The 19189-nt window shown below is 39.2% G+C and overlaps 1 protein-coding gene across 2 annotated transcripts in view; it reads right to left on the reverse strand.

Moving 5' to 3' along the window:
* Positions 1-19189, reverse strand: part of cops3 (COP9 signalosome subunit 3) — a 42926-nt gene that overhangs the window by 22244 nt on the left and 1493 nt on the right. The window contains exons 1-4 of one of the 2 annotated variants that reach the window (XM_072559911.1): positions 14722-14864; positions 4191-4320; positions 1763-1875; positions 1600-1649 (exon numbers count right to left, since the gene is read on the reverse strand). In XM_072559911.1, the coding sequence (XP_072416012.1) occupies positions 1600-1649; positions 1763-1875; positions 4191-4320; positions 14722-14776 (348 nt within the window). In that variant the 5' untranslated portion in view covers positions 14777-14864. Of the gene's footprint in view, positions 1-1599; positions 1650-1762; positions 1876-4190; positions 4321-14721; positions 14865-19189 lie in introns of those variants that run through there. The other variant, XM_072559912.1, reaches the window with a different exon arrangement.

The following is a 19189-nucleotide window of genomic DNA, read 5'->3' on the forward strand; positions in this document are numbered from 1 at the left end:
AATTTAGCATAAACTTTTTAATACATCTCATATTGAAACCACTAATATGTCAATGTTATGTGTATAAAGTTGCAATTGTTGATAATCTACCTTCCCACATAAAAGCAGTCTTTGATCTATAATCAAATTTCTGGGTAACAAGTGTTTCAATACTGAACCATCCATCCTTAATCAGAGTGAAATGCATAATGATGTATTTCTTGAAATAGTATGTACTTTGTTTTTGTTCTTACAAAGAATGTAACTACTGCACTTCCCTGAATACATGAATGCCTAAAGTCACTGATCCAACATGAAATGTTCTGGTCGAAAACTCCTCATGCACTGATTTTATGCAGATAAATTTTACAGATAAAAGTCCTATCAAAAGAGATTGGCAGCGTTTATGGAAATAGTACACTAGTATTAATGCACACTGTAAAAGTCCCAACTTCTGACCAAGACCAATAGAATTCCACGTGCAAACATGGTTTTAAAAATCGCATATTTACACCCACAAAAACAGATTGCTGGAAAAGCTCAGCAGTTCTGGCAGCACCTGTGAAGAGAAATCAAAGTTAACCTTTGGGTCCGGTGGGGACCCTTCCTCAGAGCCGGACCTCAAATGATAACTTTGATTTCTCTTCACAGATACTACCAGACCTCTGTTTTTTGGCTGTAAATATGCAATGTTTTTAAAATCTCAAAACTGTTTGCACATGGAATTCTATTGGTCTTGATCAGAAGTTGGGACTTTTACAATATACATTAATAGTAGTGTACTATTCCCATAAATACTGCCAATCTCTGGTGGGACTTATATCTGCAGATATTATCGCATAAAATCAGTGCATGAGGAGTTTTCCATCAGAACATTTGACGTTGGATCAATGACTTTTGGCATTCATGTAATCAAGGAAGTGCAGCAGTTACATGAAGTGTAAGCACAGATGCTACCAGACCTGCTGAGCTTTTATTTTTCTGATCTACAGCATCTGCAGTTCTTTCAGTTTATACTGCATATTTACAAGGCAGCCATGAAAATTATTGAAATACAAAGCAGGATCATCTAGTAATCATATTTAACATCAACTTTTAAGGTGCATAGTATAGTTAAAGTAGCTAGTTAAAGTAGAAAGGAGATATAATCATAATCTTTATCATAGAAGCATATAACTGCCAGGGTCAGCTCTGCGAAAAGGTTATCCAATTAGACCCATTCCCCCACTCTTTCCCATACTTTGAAAATGCTTACTTTTCCAAGTACTTAATTTGACACTGTCCATAATTATCTGAAATTAGAAATATTTACTTGTAATTTTTACCTCATTTGCTATTTCTCAACATCATGTACTATTTCCATACTAAAAGAACAGGCGGTCGACTTGTAGCAACATCTGCCAATGCTCTTCACTAAGCTGCTGAAATGTGCAAGCATATTCCTCATCTCTCCAATCTATACCTCAAACCAACTTGACTTTTAATAAACTTATTAGAACATGATATAATAATTATCCAGGTAATAGTTTCATAGTGATACTTTTATGCAAATATTCACAGTAATGTTTTATTCAAATACAGATGTGTAAGAAGTAAATGTGAAATATTACAAATGTTTACCTGTTTTCTTTCTACTAAAGCATTTGTCAATTGATGGCAAAGGCTGGCAACTACAGAAAGATGAAAATATAAACACAATCAGTGCGAAAAATATATTTCAATAAATTGAAAAGTGAAGATTTGATTGTAAATGTGGAAAGCACATTATAGAAAAGGGACTTACAGGTATCTGTTGCATATCTGATGTGTTCACCATTGCAAGTGCTAATAAAAAGTTGAACTTGCGAAAATAAGGTCTCAAAATCTGGGATACTGGGCATAGAAAATTTCACATACCTGCACAAAAAAAAATTTAAAAATATTGATTTATATCATTCAATTTTCTTTGGTAATATATCAAAACAATATTATTTTTCTTGCATCTAGCAATGTTAACCTAGAAAACAAGTCCAAACATACCAGTCTTCACAATTACAATTATGTAAAATTAAGATTTTCATCTAATACATTTACTTTTAATCCTTAAGATTCTAAAGCATTTCAAAGACAATTTCTACAGCACCCACATCCAACCTGTTGAACAAGGAAGTGTGGGTTCTGCAACATGTCTATACAGAAATTTAGATTATCTCAATGCAAGAAATAAAAGTACTGTACATTCAGACAGTGTCTGCAAATCTAGAGAATATTCGTAACCTCAACGGTATGTTTCTGTCTCCAAAGTATATGATGGAAATTATTAACTCAGGCTTAAATGTTAAGTGTATATCATTTTACAGACAGTTTGGTTCTACAAAGTAATACTGTTGTAATTTGGACTACTCCAGCTAAAAGTTTTCTGCATGCCAAAACGTATTTCCATATTCAGGTCTAAACCTCTCACAAACTAGAATATGAGCACTGAGTCAGTCATAGAGCTGTACAACTTGTCCATGCCGACCAGATACCCCAATCTAATCTAGTTCCACTTGCCAGCACTTGGCCCATATCCTTCCAAACCCTTCCTATTCATATACCCATCCAGATGCCTTTTAAATGTTGCAATTGTTCTAGCCTCCACAACTTCCTCTGGCAGCTCATTTTTTTATACATACCACCCTCTGCGTGAAAACGTTGCCCCTTAGGTCTCTTTTATATCTTTCCCCTCTCATCCTAAATCTATGCCTCTAGTTCTGAACTCCCCCAGCCCAGGGAAAAGAGTTTGTCTATTTATCCTATCCATGTCCCTCATGATTTTATAAACCTCTATAAGGTCACCCCTCAGCCTTCTATGCTCCCTGGAAAACAGCCCCAACCTATTCAACCTTTCCCTATTGCTCAAATCCTCCAACTCTGGCAATATCCTTGTAAATATTTTCTGAACCCTTTCAAGTTTCACAACATCTTTCCAATAGGAAGGAGACCAGAATTGCACGCAATATTCCAAAAGTGGCCTAACCAATGTCCTGTACAGCTGCAACATGACCTCCCAACTCCTGTATTCAATACTCTGACCAATAAAAGAAAGCACACCAAACGCCTTCTTCACTATCCTATCTACCTGTGACTCTATCGTCAAGGAGCTATGAACCTGCACTCCAAGGTCTCTTTGTTCAGCAACACTCCCTCAGACTGTACCATGTATAAGTCTGACATAAGTTTCAAAGTACACCTTGAAGAAATTATTGACCAGTTTCTTTCCTTTAAATTTCATGTTGGTTTCTACTTTCACACACTATACTTTAGGGGACAATTACCAAAGGCAACAGATATTCTAGAAACCAATTAATTAGACAGTAATTTACAAAAGCAACACAGCCTTTTAAGTAAATAACACTTAAAAACTTAGTGAATATGAAGCTCCTTCTGGTCACAGATAGCAATAATGATTTTTTTGGGAAAAGCTAACTATAGAGTAACAGTTTAGATTAGATTGAGGCAGGAATTGAACCCGGGTCTCTGGCGCTGCAAGGCAGCAGTGCTAACCACTATGCCACCATGCCGCCCACAAAATCATTTCCTATTACAATAGCATCCACTGGAAACCCACAGAGATGTGGGGAGGACATGTAAACTCCACACACGCAGTCATCTGAGGCTGGAATTGAAGCCAGGTCCCATGTATTGTGAGCAGCAGTGCTAACCACTGAGCTATTGTGACTTCAATATCTGTGTCGCTAGCACAATGGCTAATGAGTACATCAAAAGTGTTGATCCCCAAAAATCCTCAAAACGCACAACTAACCCTTTGAAAATTAAATCTGAGGTTTACACTCATTTGCATAATGAAAATCTATCCTTAAGACTATTACATGTCAATGGCCACCTACAGAGTTTCACAACAGTCAAAGTTTGGACTACCATGGTCAGATTAACTTATGTGATTTAATTACTTGGTATACTTTGTTTCTCGGACATGAATAAATAATTCCTAATGTATGCAAGTAGCATTGGCTTAACTGCCTTCTTTCTGATATACTTTCATCCGAACTGATAACATTTTCTAATTCCTTAACATATGACTAAGCCACCGCAGAGAAGGTAACTTCCTTAAATGAGCAACCACAACATTTTTATGACAGGAACAAAGGAAAAATATCATTATTCTGTATGAATTGTCCCATCCATATAATTTACATTATTTGATGATCCAATAATCATTTGAAACTTACAATACAGCCAAGACTCCCAGAGAATGCTCCTGCACATCCAACGCACCTAGCACTGTATCCAAGTGAGACAGGTTTTTTGCAAGCAGCTCTCCACTCTTATTAATGAGGTCACATAGCTGAGTCATTTGACCTAAAAAAAAAGTAAACCAAGTGTTAAATCTATACAACTAAAAGTTTGCTTCAAACATATTCTAAACTTCAAACAAACAGAAAATTGATGTTTATCTACCCACTCTACTAAGTGATTTCAATCCTCTTCAGTTAACTGAGTATTTAATGCTATCAACAAATTTTGATATTAAAACCATGATATGCAACCAAAGGATATTTTGAGAAATAGCATCCAAGTATGGCACAGCACTGTTTACATCCTTCATGTTTTCTGAAAAACCCATCCTTTCCATATAAATAACAAACTAATCAAACTGTCAGCTTGATGTCAATACAATTTTTATTGAGAAGGCCCTGTGACCTTATCCATGGTCTTTTGAGCGCACATTTCATTTCTTCTATTTTTTCAATACCCCTATGGTTCTTATGAAGTTATATTGGCCAGTGATTAATTTACATCTTTTCAAACGAGTATTAGTCTTATTTACTTTAAGGCATGAGTAGCTTACTTCAACTCAATGCTGACCAATTCAAAACAATCTTCCTCTATTTTAAACTGTTATGCTGAACTGTCTCAAGTTCAACAACTCAACTCCCATATCAAAAGGAATTTTGACAGATCATGATAAAAAACTGCTAGTTGTTTCTCTACCCCTGAATAAGGTTGATAATTAATGAATGACAGCAGGGCTCATATTATTTCCATTTTGAGGTACTCAATTTGTTTTCCTATATGATTATTCCATCTCTCTTTTTGCGTACTTGCACTTCAATATGATAACCAAGGCAAAGCATGTGCCTTGTTTCCATAGGATTTCTCTTTCATCACTCTTTCATACACCGCTGTAGCTTTATTTTTGAAAGTCTATAAAATAATTTTATTATTTCCCTTTGTTACCAATGAGTGAGTGAGTCTTCCTTTTCTATTATTAGACCCACGTTTCCTTTCTAAAATCCCTTAAATTTAAGTTTCTCTGCTCAGCTAAGTCTCTGTGCTTTATGTGATTGGTTATTTTCCTGAGGTTTTGCACACGAGATACAATTCGCACACAAAAACTTCTGCAAACAGTTAAAGTTTATTAAAGCTTGTACAAGCTGGATGACCCCCTTTGTCCTCCCTCGCAGGCGTGCGAGGTTGAGTCAAAGTGAAGCCCTGAACAAAATAAATACACCCCCTTTACACAGGTCAGTTGTCCATGCCTCCGATGCTCTGGCCACTCCCCCACAATCACATACCATGCAAGACAACCACCAATTACTCACAGTCACATGTTACCCCAGGTACAATGTTAGAATGAGATCATCCTCAGAGATAATGCAAATGCTAATGTCCTAATCCTGGGGAATCTTTATGCAGATGATTTTCTGACTCAATGATTCCCCAAGACAATGCAGGTGTGACATACCTCTGGCCAGAAAGCATTTCTGGATGGAAGAGATTGAATTATAGTTTAACTTGACAATAGCAGGGGAGTAATAGCAAATGACTGTCTAAATGAAGTGTAAATTATAATGGATAGTCATCTGCATTCTTTCATGATTGTCGTCCCCACCCAAAGAGAGTGTAGTTTAACCCTTTAATATTACATTAATGTCCAGAGAGATATTCCCATTTAATCTTTTAATGTTACATATGTCTTGAGACATGATAATAAATTTGCACTGATTATTACCTGTTTAACTGTTTCCAACTGCATGTGTTATTTTGGCTTTAAGTTAAAATATTTAGGCTTTAAAAATAGTCCATCAACAATTCTTACATTCATTTGAAAGATGGCACCCTTCAGTAGTAAATTGGAGTTACAGCCTAAACAGTGCACAAAAGCCTTTCAAGCGTGAGTATCACCAGTTCAGATACAACTGGCACTAAACAATATAAGCCTGAAGATCCTAGGTCAAATCTTCCACTCACATTAGGTCACTTCATTTCAGCCAGACCTAGAGCTGACTAATCTTTCAACAGACATAGAAAGTGAAAAACAAATTTTAAGTTTCTGCTCTCACTTTAAAATGAGTGCTGCCAGAGGAGAGCATCATGTTCAACTGTGACATCCTGTACATTCAATTACTCAAACTCAAGTTCTCCCCCCTCACCTACACACTCACTGTCTCTCTCTCTCTCTCTCTCTCTCACACACACACACACACACTCTGCAACTTTTGATCATTACTTTGTGAAAATTAGATACCAATATGAAACCAAATGTATTAATTTTCTTAAAACTGGGTTAATTGCGTTTCAAGGTCACACCATTCTAAAGCAGGATTTCTTAAACTGAATCACAACCACCAAAGGGATCAGCTGAAACAACCTGGGGGTCCCAACTCCCAAACTTTTATTGGTGGCCATGAAGTACAGCAGGGCTCAATAGCGCGTTTGGGGCCAGGACGACTGGCCAAATAGTCTGTCAATTAAGATGGTGAGCACCCACAGCAGCCAAGCTAGTTTAGACCATCCCATTGACTAGCTAATCAATGATTGCTATTTTTCTGAACAACAATCTTTGGCCTTTAGGACATGCCAGATTGAGTAATGTTCTTTCTTTCTTTCTTGCCTACCTCACAAACTGGACACTTCTCTTGATGTATGCTGGAGTTTGTTCTACTGCTTGAATTGAACATGACTACAAATGACTCTTCCACACCCCACTTCCCGACTACGACAATGTCTGCTCCACCACACAACTTGACTGCAACTGCTGCCTTCCCCCGATTCTTGAGAACCACTCCTCAATGTAGCCAGACTACAAATAAATGCTTGACGCTGCAAGTGAGAGCACATGCAACAGACAGCGTGTACAACAACGGTTTAAATGGTCTATGTGAATATGAAAGAACAAGTCTAAGAGTGAGAGGTTGTGTGATGAGAGAGGGAGGGAGACAGAGACAGACAGTGAGTATAGGTTGTGAAATGCGTTTCACAGAACACCACCTGCTATAATTCTAAAACCAAGTGTAAACATATTTGTCCTAAATTCACCAAGTTCAACAGGCACATGACTGCACATTATCCGCCAGTGCTTTGAAGTTTGCAGCTTAAGACTGTTACATAAAGTCTGTTAAATAGTAGGTGTGATACTTGAATTTGATTGACTTAATTTGAAGTGCTACAGCATTAAATTGGGAGGACTGCACAATAATTTCAATTTAAATGCATTCACTGCATTGATCATATGTGCCAAGTATCTGTCGTTTCTCTGGTTCAATGCATTCAATTTTGATGTTATGTTTACAAGAAATTCAGTCTAACAACCACGGTATGTGACAGCTCACTGCACGCTTCATTCCTGAATTTAAGGAAAGCAATGATTTTCAGACAACAGATCTAAAAATCTTGACTTAATTGCCTCACATCAGCATGGAGGATTAGTTCACCACAGACAGCTTGGAGTTTATTGAATAAGGATTTAAACAAATCAACAAAGATAGTTGCCCAATTGAACCCAGGTCCCTGGAGCTGTGAGGCAGCAGTGTTCACCAATGAGCCACCATGCCATCCAGCTATAGTCACTGGTTTGTGCTGGATGGATAATTCACTTAATTTTTTTGATCACATTTGGAATTCCTAATTGTTTGGGGAAATTAATTTTGACTGAGTAAGCATATAACTACTTGAGATTTCAGGATTTTTCTTTTTTTTTTAAAGAAGTGTGCACATTCTGTTAATTCTTTCCACATAATCTATAATCAGGGCCTTGACATTACTCAAAATTACATGGCTCAAAATTTACAAGCTTAACAACTTTCATGAAAGAAATTCAAATCTTTATTTGTTAATGCTTGTTGTTGCGATTTTAGTGCTAATTGACAGAATTTCTACAAAATGTATCAAAGTCCACATTTGTGCCAAGCATGGCTGGTATGCCTTCAGTTGTGATGGAAATCAGTTTCTTGATTGGAATGTTTTTGAAAGTCTGTGTGTATATCCTCACTTCTATTCTCTTGGTAAGGAATAAGAGGATAAGAAGACCATCTTTAGAAGTTTTGCCCTTAAGAACTATAGGTATAAAATGATCAGTCATCGTATTACAGTGAGAATTTTCACAGTCCTTGTCCTGCTGTAGTTGACGAAAGACATCTTTGGACAAAGATTTCACTCATCTCAGAAGCACAAAGTGATATGCTCTAGATTGCTGTTATTTCTTCCTTATTCTTAAAAATCATTAAATAAAGATTCAGCAACCAGTCATTACTTTTTGAATTACTTCAGCAACTGCGAATATTCTTGTGTTTTGCCTAAAGATGGCAAGTATGAAATCATGCTTCAGCACAAACCATACCTTTTGCAGCTGATTTTTTAAAAAAAACAAATGTTGAGCTTTCAAAACAGCTTTCAGCTTGTCAATTTTTTTGTCCGAAGTATTCTGCTCAAGAAAATACTATCCTTAGATTTACTGTGTACTGTTCTGGTGTCATTACAAATTCTCCTTTTTACTTATCAATATAATTTAATGAAATTTAAGACAGACTCTCATCTTTTACAGTTGTTAACAGAAATTCATTTTCCCATTCAGCATGGAAGTTCTACATTTTTAATTGGTCTAGGCTCATCATCCTTCATTATTGCTTCACCCTACAGTTCGTGAGAAAATTCTGCTGCATATCACGCTGGAGATAGGTCTCTGGATCCAAGCTTCTGGAACATCCAGAACGCTGCTGGCTGCTTTCAAGTGTGAAGACATGGGAGCTCATGTCAATGGTCATGATTTCCCAGCACTGGTCAGCAGTTCCCCAAACCTCAGATCTACAAAGATAAGCAGTTGAAGAAAAAAAATGCAGGTCTACAGAGAACAGACACAGGAGTGAAACTAACTGGGCTGCTCTTCCACTAGTCTGGTTGGACATGATGGGCCAAATATGTTTCTTATTTCTAGTGAGATGTTAAGGGGCTAATTTGCTCTGCTGACCTGCAGGAAATTAGATGTGCCGAGGCTACAGGCTGTATGCCTCTGTCTTAGGGTAGTATGTCTCCGTCTTACAGTTAGAATGTAAGGAATTTACATTTCCATCTCTTGCCATTCAGAGCCATTTGCACGGCCATTTCTTAGTTATTCAGAGTAAAAGAATTACATTGTCATTTCCTATTCAGAATCAATAAGAACATTGCAATTAAAATTCTGACCACTCCCTGCAGTTTAAAAAGAAATTCACAACAGATCTGGCCATTAAGGGATGTTTTACATTACATTGTTTCAGGAAATGATGTGATCACTACATCGTGTCTTGAGTGTCATGTGTCTGTGGGGGAATGGCTGGAGGTCATCTTATGGGCATTACTGATGGCAATGTGAAACTCTTGCACTGTATAAAGGAAGAACTGTTTTCTTTTGTTCAGGGAGATCCCTTGACATGGCTTCACAAGCTCTGCGAAGAGTGTTAAGGGTTCCTCCACAGCTTGTACTTGCTTAATAAATTTTGGTTGTTCACAGAAGTTGGTATATTGCAGTTGCATCAAGTATGTAAGAATCTCAAGAAAAAGAACCCAACACTAGTACTGTAATATAATGACTTCACACTTCAGTTTCTAGGATTTTTTTTACTAATTTGTTTATATTGCCACCAGAAAACACATTTTACCCTACAAAGATTGATTGTATGGACCAAACTGAAACCAAACATAATGCACCAAGCTAGCAGAGCCTATTAAGACTGTGCACTTTTCTCTATCTGGGCAGTTTCTAGAAGCTTTACATAAGCAGATGGTGAGGTCAACTGTTAGACACTCAGTGATCGATGATCCTGGAAGGACAAGAGTGGCAAAAGCAGTGAAAAACCTCCAATTGCAAGTATCCCTCCAAAGCCATGAACTATCCTGAGTTCACATTTCTTCACAATCATTGGACCAAAATATGGAAGTACCCTTCCAAACAATATGGTGTTTGTACCCAATCAAGGTGGACTGCAGCAGTTCAACACAATGGCTCAAAAGCATCTTTCAGGGCAATTCAGGATAGGCAACAAATGCTGGTTTTGCAACAACACTTGCATTCAATTAACAAATAAAGAAAAACGATGTTGCCAGAACTGAAGATCTTGAACTACAAGGTACAGTTGAGGAGGGAGACTGATGGAAGATTACATCAAGATGTATAAAATAACAAGTAAAGATGGAGTTTATATTTCCTTAGGGGAGAAGTCAAAAACAAGAAGTCATAGGTTTAAACTAATGGGTGTCAGGATTAGAAGTGAGTTAAGGAGAACCTTTTACAAACAAAGGTTGACTGGGACCTGGGACACTGTCTGAATGTAATACAGTCAGAAAGATCCAGCACATTTAAAAAGTATTTGGTCTTGTACTTTAGTTGCAGTACCAAGACAAGTTTTAGCCATCTTGGTGTAGATATGACAGGCTAACACAGACCACTTTTGCTGCTATTAATATTCGTAATTTTAAGAAAGGAGATAGTGGTACACTTAAATCCCAGGAACAAAAACAGAAACCTGAATTTCGGACTAGGTAATTGTGTCCTCAAGACATTATAAATCATTTTATTTTGGATTAGAGAACATTAGCATCATTAGTTATGCTGCTGAACTAGTAATCAAGAAACAAGAGTTCAAATCCCACCACAACATCCAGAGAATTTAAATACAATTAAACAAACCTGTAATTAGAAATTGCACCAGTTAAGTCACCATGCAACCATAGGACTGTTGTGAAAATCCATCTCATTCAATATCAGCTTTTTGAGAGGAAAATTTGACAGCCACATCTGGTGTGACTGATGTATGATTCCAGACCTACTTGCAGTTGACTCTTAAGTGCCTTCTGAAATGGCCTAGAAAATCACTCAGTTGTTAACAGTGCAGTTTACCATCATTTTCTGAAAGGCAATTAGGGATGGGCAACAAATACTAGCCTTGCCAACGATGCCCATTTCCAATAAAGGATTTTTTAAAAAATCACTTTTTAAAATTTCTAACATGCAAATAACCAAGATCATACATATTAAATGTTCATTCTCATAATGTACTATATTTAATTAAATTAAATTCCGAAAGAGTTATCAGACTCAAAACTGCTTCTCTCTCAACAGATGCTGCCATACCTGTTGTATTTCTCCAGGATTTTCTGGTTCAGACTTCTACCATCTGCAATATTTTGCTTTAAGTGACAAATTCAGTGCCACTTCTGTTCCAAGCATGCCCATCTTTAAGAAATTCAGTTCTTCTCACCAAGTGCATTGACATTTTAATACTTTGGCTCATTCACTTTCATTGCTTTTTATCTCCCTCGCAGTGTTTGATAAAGTATTTGCTAAAAGTCACTTTCACAGCTACACCTCCTTCCTCAATGACAACTCCGGCTACACCTAACTCCACGGATTCCAACTGATGTTCCATTCTTCATATTTAAAATCCAATCAAGATTATAAGTATCTCCAAGATATATAACATTCCTCAGACTGCGGCTCCTGCCACAACCTGAGAACCATACTTGGTGCCATGTGTCATCACATGCATACTCTTGATCCTTCTCTCCATCTGCACTGCCTTATGATAGCTCCTGAAGGGTTACACACGAAATGTCAACTTCTGCACTGCCTGATTTGCTGTGTTCTTCCAGTCTCCTGTCTGTCTACTTTTTATTCCAGCGTCCGCAGTTTTTTTTGTCTCATGATATCTCAAAGCTGTCTTGATCTCCTGTTCTATTTCATTTTTCGTTTAATTCAACAAGTCAACAAGAGACTTTTATCAGACGTTAAGATATGCAAGCTCCAAAATCTCAAGACCTTCTGAAGAATAGCCATATTGGACTCAAAAATAATAATTGTAGCTCTCTCCACAGATGCTTCCAGAGCTGCTGGAAAAAAACTATTTGTTGGTGTTGTTTGAGGAAGGAATGTTAAATAAGGCTCACGTGAAAAATGACGCTTCCAAAAACACAGCACTCTCAGCAACAGTGACAAGTATTAGGGTAGGTTACATGATTAAAGGAGCAGGGGAGTCATGATGCTGCCTGACCTGCTGCACTTTTCCAGCAACACATTTTTCAGCTCTGATCTCCACCATCTGCAGTCCTCACTTTCTCCTAGGTTACATGATTATCAGACTGGTGCTAGAACTACAATCTTTCCAAATCAGAGACAACTGCAGTACATCAAGTCAACCAGACATCTCCCATAGTTTTCTAAATTTTGGAACTGGTTGCAGCATTATCTCTAAAATTTACTCAATGTTTAAAAGTTATATTTGGGCTGGGTCTACGAAATAGACTTTTGCACTATATTTATTGTCCCAAATACTCCAGCAGAAATGATGGAAGGTAACACTTACATTTCCCTAGTAAAACCCACAATAGACATTTCTCTTCAAATTAATTCCCTGTTAGTTTAACTGTAATTCACTAAAAATTTTAATACCTAGAATTCCACATTAAACTTTCCTGCTTGCATCTCAAATGAATTTGCAACAGAGCAGACCCCAACCATTGTGACTACTGTATGAACAAACTTGAAGTTGCACTCAGCAATTCAAGATTATTTAACAGCATCCCTCTCCCCCAACCACCAAGAACAAGGCCCCAATGTTGCAAAACACTAAGCCACAAACCCCATGGCCAGACTCAATCACGATTTTATACCAGAAACTTGAAGTTTCTGATCAGTCACTTGTTATTCATGGAGAAGGCCCACCATTACCTTGACAACACAGTAAAGTAGCTCTGCCTCTTTGCAATGTCCCAAGCCAAATTTTTATAAGATCTGTAAAGTCTCAGCTTCAGAACAAACATGCATTTACATACAGGAAACTGTTCACTTTAAAAATGCAATAAAATTTCTAGCATCTGCAGTACTTTGTTTTTCTTGAAGGAGATATTATAATTGGTGATCAAAGTGGTCAAATTTAAGGAAGCCCTTAAAAGGACATGGGAAGAATTGGAGAGCTTAAGGCCTCAATGGATGAATACACTGAAGCTAGTAGGAATTGAAGAGTGGACATCTATAAGAGGAGCACAGAGAGAAAGACCAAGGTTTTATCTGAACATGGGGAAATAATTTTGAAGTATAGACGACAGTGGAAATCAATTTGGGAAAGCAATGGACAAATTAAATTTAATGCAAGTAAGCCTACTTTAGTGGTCTAAATTTCCAGTTTCAAGAATTATTTGTAACTCTCAACCTACTAGTATAGATCCAGGTTGAGCCTGAAAATAAGTTTTGTACAAAATCTGCTGATTCCACAATTGCTTAGCTCATTTGGCTGGACAAGTGGTTTGCAAATGCAGAGTACTGCCAACACTGAGGGTTCAATTCCCTGACAGCTGAGGTTTCAATTTAGGACTCAACCTCTCTCCTTGCCTGAGGCATAGTGACCCTCAAGGTAAACTACCATCAGTCATAGAGATGTACGGCACAAAAACAGACTCTTCAGTCCAACTCGTCTGTGCCGACCAGATATCCATTCATTCCTGATGAAGGGTTTTGCCTGAAACGTTGATTTTCCTGCTCCACGGATGCTGCCTGACCTATGCTTTTCCAGCACCACTCTAATCTAGACTCAGGTATCCTAACCTAATCTAGTCCCACTTGGCCCATATCCCTCTAAACCCTTCCTGTTCATACACCTAGCCTGATGCTTTTTAAGTGTTGTAATTGTACTAGCCTCCACCACTTTCTCTGGCAGCTCATTCCATACATGAACCACCATCTCTTTAATGAGAGAGCAGACCGATGGTCTGGTCGAACTCTGGCGACTTTATCTGTAGGCAAACCTTGTAAGACTACTTATATAATAAGTTGAAGAACTAACTTATACCTTTCAAAATCGATTGGTAAAGAAGCAAATCACTTAAGGAGAGGGAAGCAAACACCATTGAAAACAGTAGAACTTGAAAATGAACACACTGGTTGTACTGGAGTCTCATTTTCAGAAATAAAAGGCCAATTTGTGCTATTCTCAAGTATGACTGGATTTTCCTCCTAGATTTACAAACTGGAGAACGAGACATCTGTTTGGATTACACCAGGCATCTTAAAAGTACGTTAGTGACTGAAGAATTGCCTGCCCTTCCATATAACCTCTGTGGATGGGATCTGATAGTTGCCTAGGCCCAATGTTACTGAGTTGAGCTGAATGACGGCCCCGTGAGCGAATCAGCAGCGAGAGGCGGACGTCAATCACCGCCCGGAGACCAATGGGGCCTGGCAGAGGCTGGTATATCCGGTGTCATGATGCTCACTCGCGTTAAGGTAAACAGGCCGCGGAACATCCATCAAACGAAAGCAAAACGTGTGGAAGACCTTCTTCCCCTCCCGGTACGAAAAGACACTTGGAAAGGATCGAAGCTTTCACAGGCTGAAGGGTAACCGGCGCTTGGAGGGAGGGTAAGGAACGAGTATCTTTACCCTCCCCTTCAAAGTCCAGTCTGAGGAAATCGCCCTGAGAAAGAACCCTCGTTGGCACCGCTGTCCCTTACCTTGGGAGGAGAGCTGCCTCACGCTGTTGACGAACTGCTCCAAGGCGGACGCCATTTCTCAAACCGCCTCCCTTGCTCCTCATTCAAACACCGTGACACAGCAGCGGAGCGGCACGGCCGACCGACACCTCTCGCGAGATCTCGGCTGCGGCTCTCGCGCGGGAGGGGCGGGGGGGGAGAGCCTCGTGCCAGGACTGAGGGCCTGGAGGCGGTGAGGCATCTTAAAGCTGTATTACAAGGGTCTGATCTGAAGAAGGGTTGCTGCGCGTCGGCTCAGCTTTTTCTCCAGACATGCCGCTGAGTTGCTCCAGCAATTCCTGTTTTTTTCTTACAAGAGCCTCTTGTGGTGCAGTGGTAGTGTCTCCACCTCTGGGCGAAGAAAGCCTAAGTTCAGGTCACACTTGTTCCAGAATGACTAATAACATCTCTGTGCAGGTTGATCTAGTAAAATATCGAAAGCTGCATTAAAATAGGCACTTGTAGTAGTCTGGGTTCAAGTCCCACCCTGCTCCAGAGGAGTGTAGTGCGAGTTTCATTAGAAAATAAATTAGGTTGATTAGAAAATATCTAAAGCTATATTTCAAGTGCCGCTTGTGGTACACTGGTAGTGTTCTTACCTCTGATTGAGGAGAACCTGGGTTCAGGTCCCAGCTGTTTGCTGAGATGTGTGGATTGCCTTAAAAATATCGAAAGCTGTTTTGTACCTTTCAGACACAATTGCCATCTAATGAACCTACATTTTTGCTAGTTCGCAAGGTTACCATCTGTTGCTAGCAGAGTTTCTCACAATTGTGAAGTCATTGAAAACTATAAACTGGTCTCTGGAAATCTGGGGTACAAACAGAAAACACTTTTTAGATTAACACGTGAAAAATCACGATGTACGTGTCAAGAGCTGAAAACTTTAGATTAGAATGTTTGCTGACTAGTACAGAAAAGGGCTGCCTCCTCTGCTGTAACAAAAACTCTTTATGACTATGCTGTAGAAAGTCAACAGTCTGGCAGCATCTGTGGAGCGAGAAACAGAGTTAACATTTTGATTCCAATGACTTCTTCAGATTAGATTACTTTGTGTGGAAACAGGCCCTTCGGCCCAACAAGTCGACACAGACCCTCTGAAGAGCAACTCACCCAGACCCATTCCCCTACATTTACCCCTTCACCTAACATGATGGGCAATTTAACATGGCCAATTTGCCTAACCTGCACATTTTTTGGACTGTAGGAGGAAACCAGAACACCCAGAGGAAACCCACGCAGACACTGGGAGGATGTGCAAACTCCACACAGACAGTTGCCGGAGGCAGGAATTGAACCTGGGTCTCTGGCGCTGTGGGGCAGCAGTGCTAGGCGCTGTGCTGCCCACAAAATGAACCCTGAGGTCCTTGCTGGGGCCTCAGGGTTAATTTTGTGGGTGGCACAGTAGTTAGCACTCCTGCCTCAGCGCCAGAGACCCAGGTTCAATTCCCGCCTCAGGCGACTGGCTATGTGGAGTTTGCACATTATCCCTGTGTCTGCGTGAGTTTCCACCCACAGTCCAAAAAATGTGCAGGTTAGGTGAATTGGCCATGCTAAATTGCCCGTAGTGTTAGGTGTAGGAGAATGGGTCTGCGGGTCGGTGTGGACTTGATGGGCCGAAGGGCCTGTTTGCACACTGTAAGTAATCTAAGACTTATACTTGACTCAGCATTCACACAGTTTCTCTCTCCACAGATGCTGCCAGAACTGTTAAGTTTCTCCAGCATATTTTGTTTCTTTTTATGAATAAGAAAAGGGATACTTCAACTGTGTCGTGGGGAAGGGTTTAGATTCCTTGTGATCATAACAGCAACAGGCAATAAGTATTTGTAAAGCGACTGAAGCTTACAAGTTAACTTTTGAAGTCACAACGCTATCGTTCCTTTGCCTGCCCAAGTAACAGTTCCAAGTCCTGTTCAATTGAGACTCTCGCGAGTCAGTCTCCCACAAGCTGTCCAAGAAATAAGGAACAAAAGGGATCCCTTAAAGGGCACGTAGTCAAAACATGGGACAGTTTCTTAAATTACAGTTCAGAGGGTCTCTGAGCTCCATAGCAATGTGTTTGATTTTTAACTGCCCTTTTGAAGTGGCCCAACAAACCACTCCATTCAAGGAAAATTAGGGGTGGATAACAAATGCTAGCTGTGTCATTGATGCACATATTCTGTGAAAGAATACAAGGAGGATCTTAAATGCCTTGTTTAAAACAGTCCTACCAAAGATTTCAATCAAAGTATTTTCCTTTTAAATTAGAATTATGCCAATTTAACACTTTACAGATATGTGGAATTGAAACAATAACATGAAAACTGGAAATACTCAAGTGCACTGCAGGTCTTGGCAGCAACTGTGGAGTGAAAAATGGAGTCAAGAACAGTTCAAGAAGAAAAAGAATTTCATTGCATGATGTCTTTTATGACCTTAGGACACTCCAAAATATTTTGCAATCAATGAAGTACAATTGACGATAGCTACTGTTGTAACATAGCAATACAGAATTAAAATATTGTGAATGCTGAAAATCTAGAATAAAAACAGGAGAATGCAGAAAATACTCTGCAGATCAGGCTATATTTGTGTAGCTAGAAACACAATGAATATTGAAACTGTAACTCTATTTCTCAATGATTTGGAAATGTTTGTCATCCAAAATCTACCATTTCTTCATGTACACTTAATGCAGAAGTAATTGAAATTGTTATAATCTATAGCATGACTTTCTCACTACTTTTTCCCAAATTTTCATCTCTTCACCTGAATGTTAAGTTTTCTCAATGCTTGATGTGCTTTCATAACTTTTAAAAAGCAATACATTTCCTTATTTTGCAAGAGGGCAAGATAAGTTGTAAATACTTAAGAGTCCTGCCATAAGTATTTGACTGTTATGTCTAGGGTACAAAAATGAAAAATGACCATTTGTTCAACATCCTGGAAGATAATCAATGGTGAGGGAGCTGTTCTCTGGAATTGAGCAATAGCTTTGGCAGAATTTGAACAGGCTGCTTTAACATACTGGTTATGGTACTGGACTAACAATTTAGAGTCCCAGACTATAGATTCAGAGATTTTAAATCTCATACACTGTGTAGCTGGGGACTTTCAGGTTTTTTTTTATGTTTATTCATAGACTGAGAGTTCACTGGCTAAGCTAACATTATTCATTCATCCTCAATTTCCTTTATTAAGTTGTGATGCCTTTTGAATCACTGGTGTCTATTTAGTGAAGGTAGATTTAGTGCTGTTAGAGAAGAGGTTCCAGGATTTTGATCCAGTGATAGTGAAGGAGATAGGGTGCTGTGTGTGGCTTAGACTGGAGAATATGCAGATGGTATTCTTTTGTGTTTGCAAACTTTGTCAGTCTGATTGGTAGGGTTCATGAGTTTGGCTGGCACTATTCAAGGAAGCCCTAACGATTTTGAAGGTGAGGGATTCAGCGATGATAATGTGATGTCAAAGCAAACTTGTCAGATTCTCGCTGGTTGGAGATTGTCATTGCCTGGCCCTTATGTGGCATGAAAGGTATTTACAGTTAACACTACAAGCTTGAATATTGTTCTGCTCTTGCTGCATACAAACAAAGACTCCTTTTGTATCTGAGGAGTCACAAATGATATTGAACAATCATAGAATCCCTACAGTGCAGAAATAGGCCATTTGGCCCGTCAAGTCTGCACCTACCCTCCAAAGAGCATCCGACCTAGAACCATCCTCCCAACCTTATTCCCTGTAAACCTGCATTTCCCATGTCCACCTAGTCTGCACATCTCTAGACACTGCAGGGCAATTTCACATGGCCAGTCCACCTAACCTGCCTATGTTTGGACTGTGGGAGAAAACCAGAGCACCCAGAGGGAACCCATGCAGACACAGTCACCCTGAGAATGGGATTGAACTCCATCCCTGATGCTGAGGTAGCAGTGCTAATTACTGAACTACCATGCCAATCATTAGCAAATGTCCCACACCTGGCCTTTTGATGGAGGAATGGGCATTGATGAAACAATTGAAGATTTGCGATACTTGGACACCACCCTAAGCAACTCCAGCAATGATGATCTGGGGCTGAGATGATCGATGGTGTGAAACTTGAAAGGGTTCAGAAAAGATTTACAAAGATGTTGCCTTGTTTGGAGGATTTGAGCTATAGGGAGAGGTTGAATAGGCTGGTGCTGTTTTCTCTGGAGCATTGGAGGCTGAGCGGTGACCTGATAAAGGTTTATAAAATCATGAGGGCCATGGATAAGAAACTGGACGGCATAGATTTTAGGTGAGGGGGAAAGATTTAAAAGCGACCTAAGGGGCAACGTTTTCACGCTGAGGCTGGTGCATGTAGGGCATTGGCTGCCAAAGGAAGTGATGGAGGCTGATACAATTACACCTATCCAGATGCTTTTTAAATATTGTATGAGTAAGAATGTTTTAGAGGGATATGTGCCAAATGCTGGCAAAT

Source organism: Chiloscyllium punctatum, chromosome 40 (genome assembly GCF_047496795.1).
Source record: "Chiloscyllium punctatum isolate Juve2018m chromosome 40, sChiPun1.3, whole genome shotgun sequence".
In the NCBI taxonomy this organism is placed as follows: Eukaryota; Metazoa; Chordata; class Chondrichthyes; order Orectolobiformes; family Hemiscylliidae; genus Chiloscyllium; species Chiloscyllium punctatum.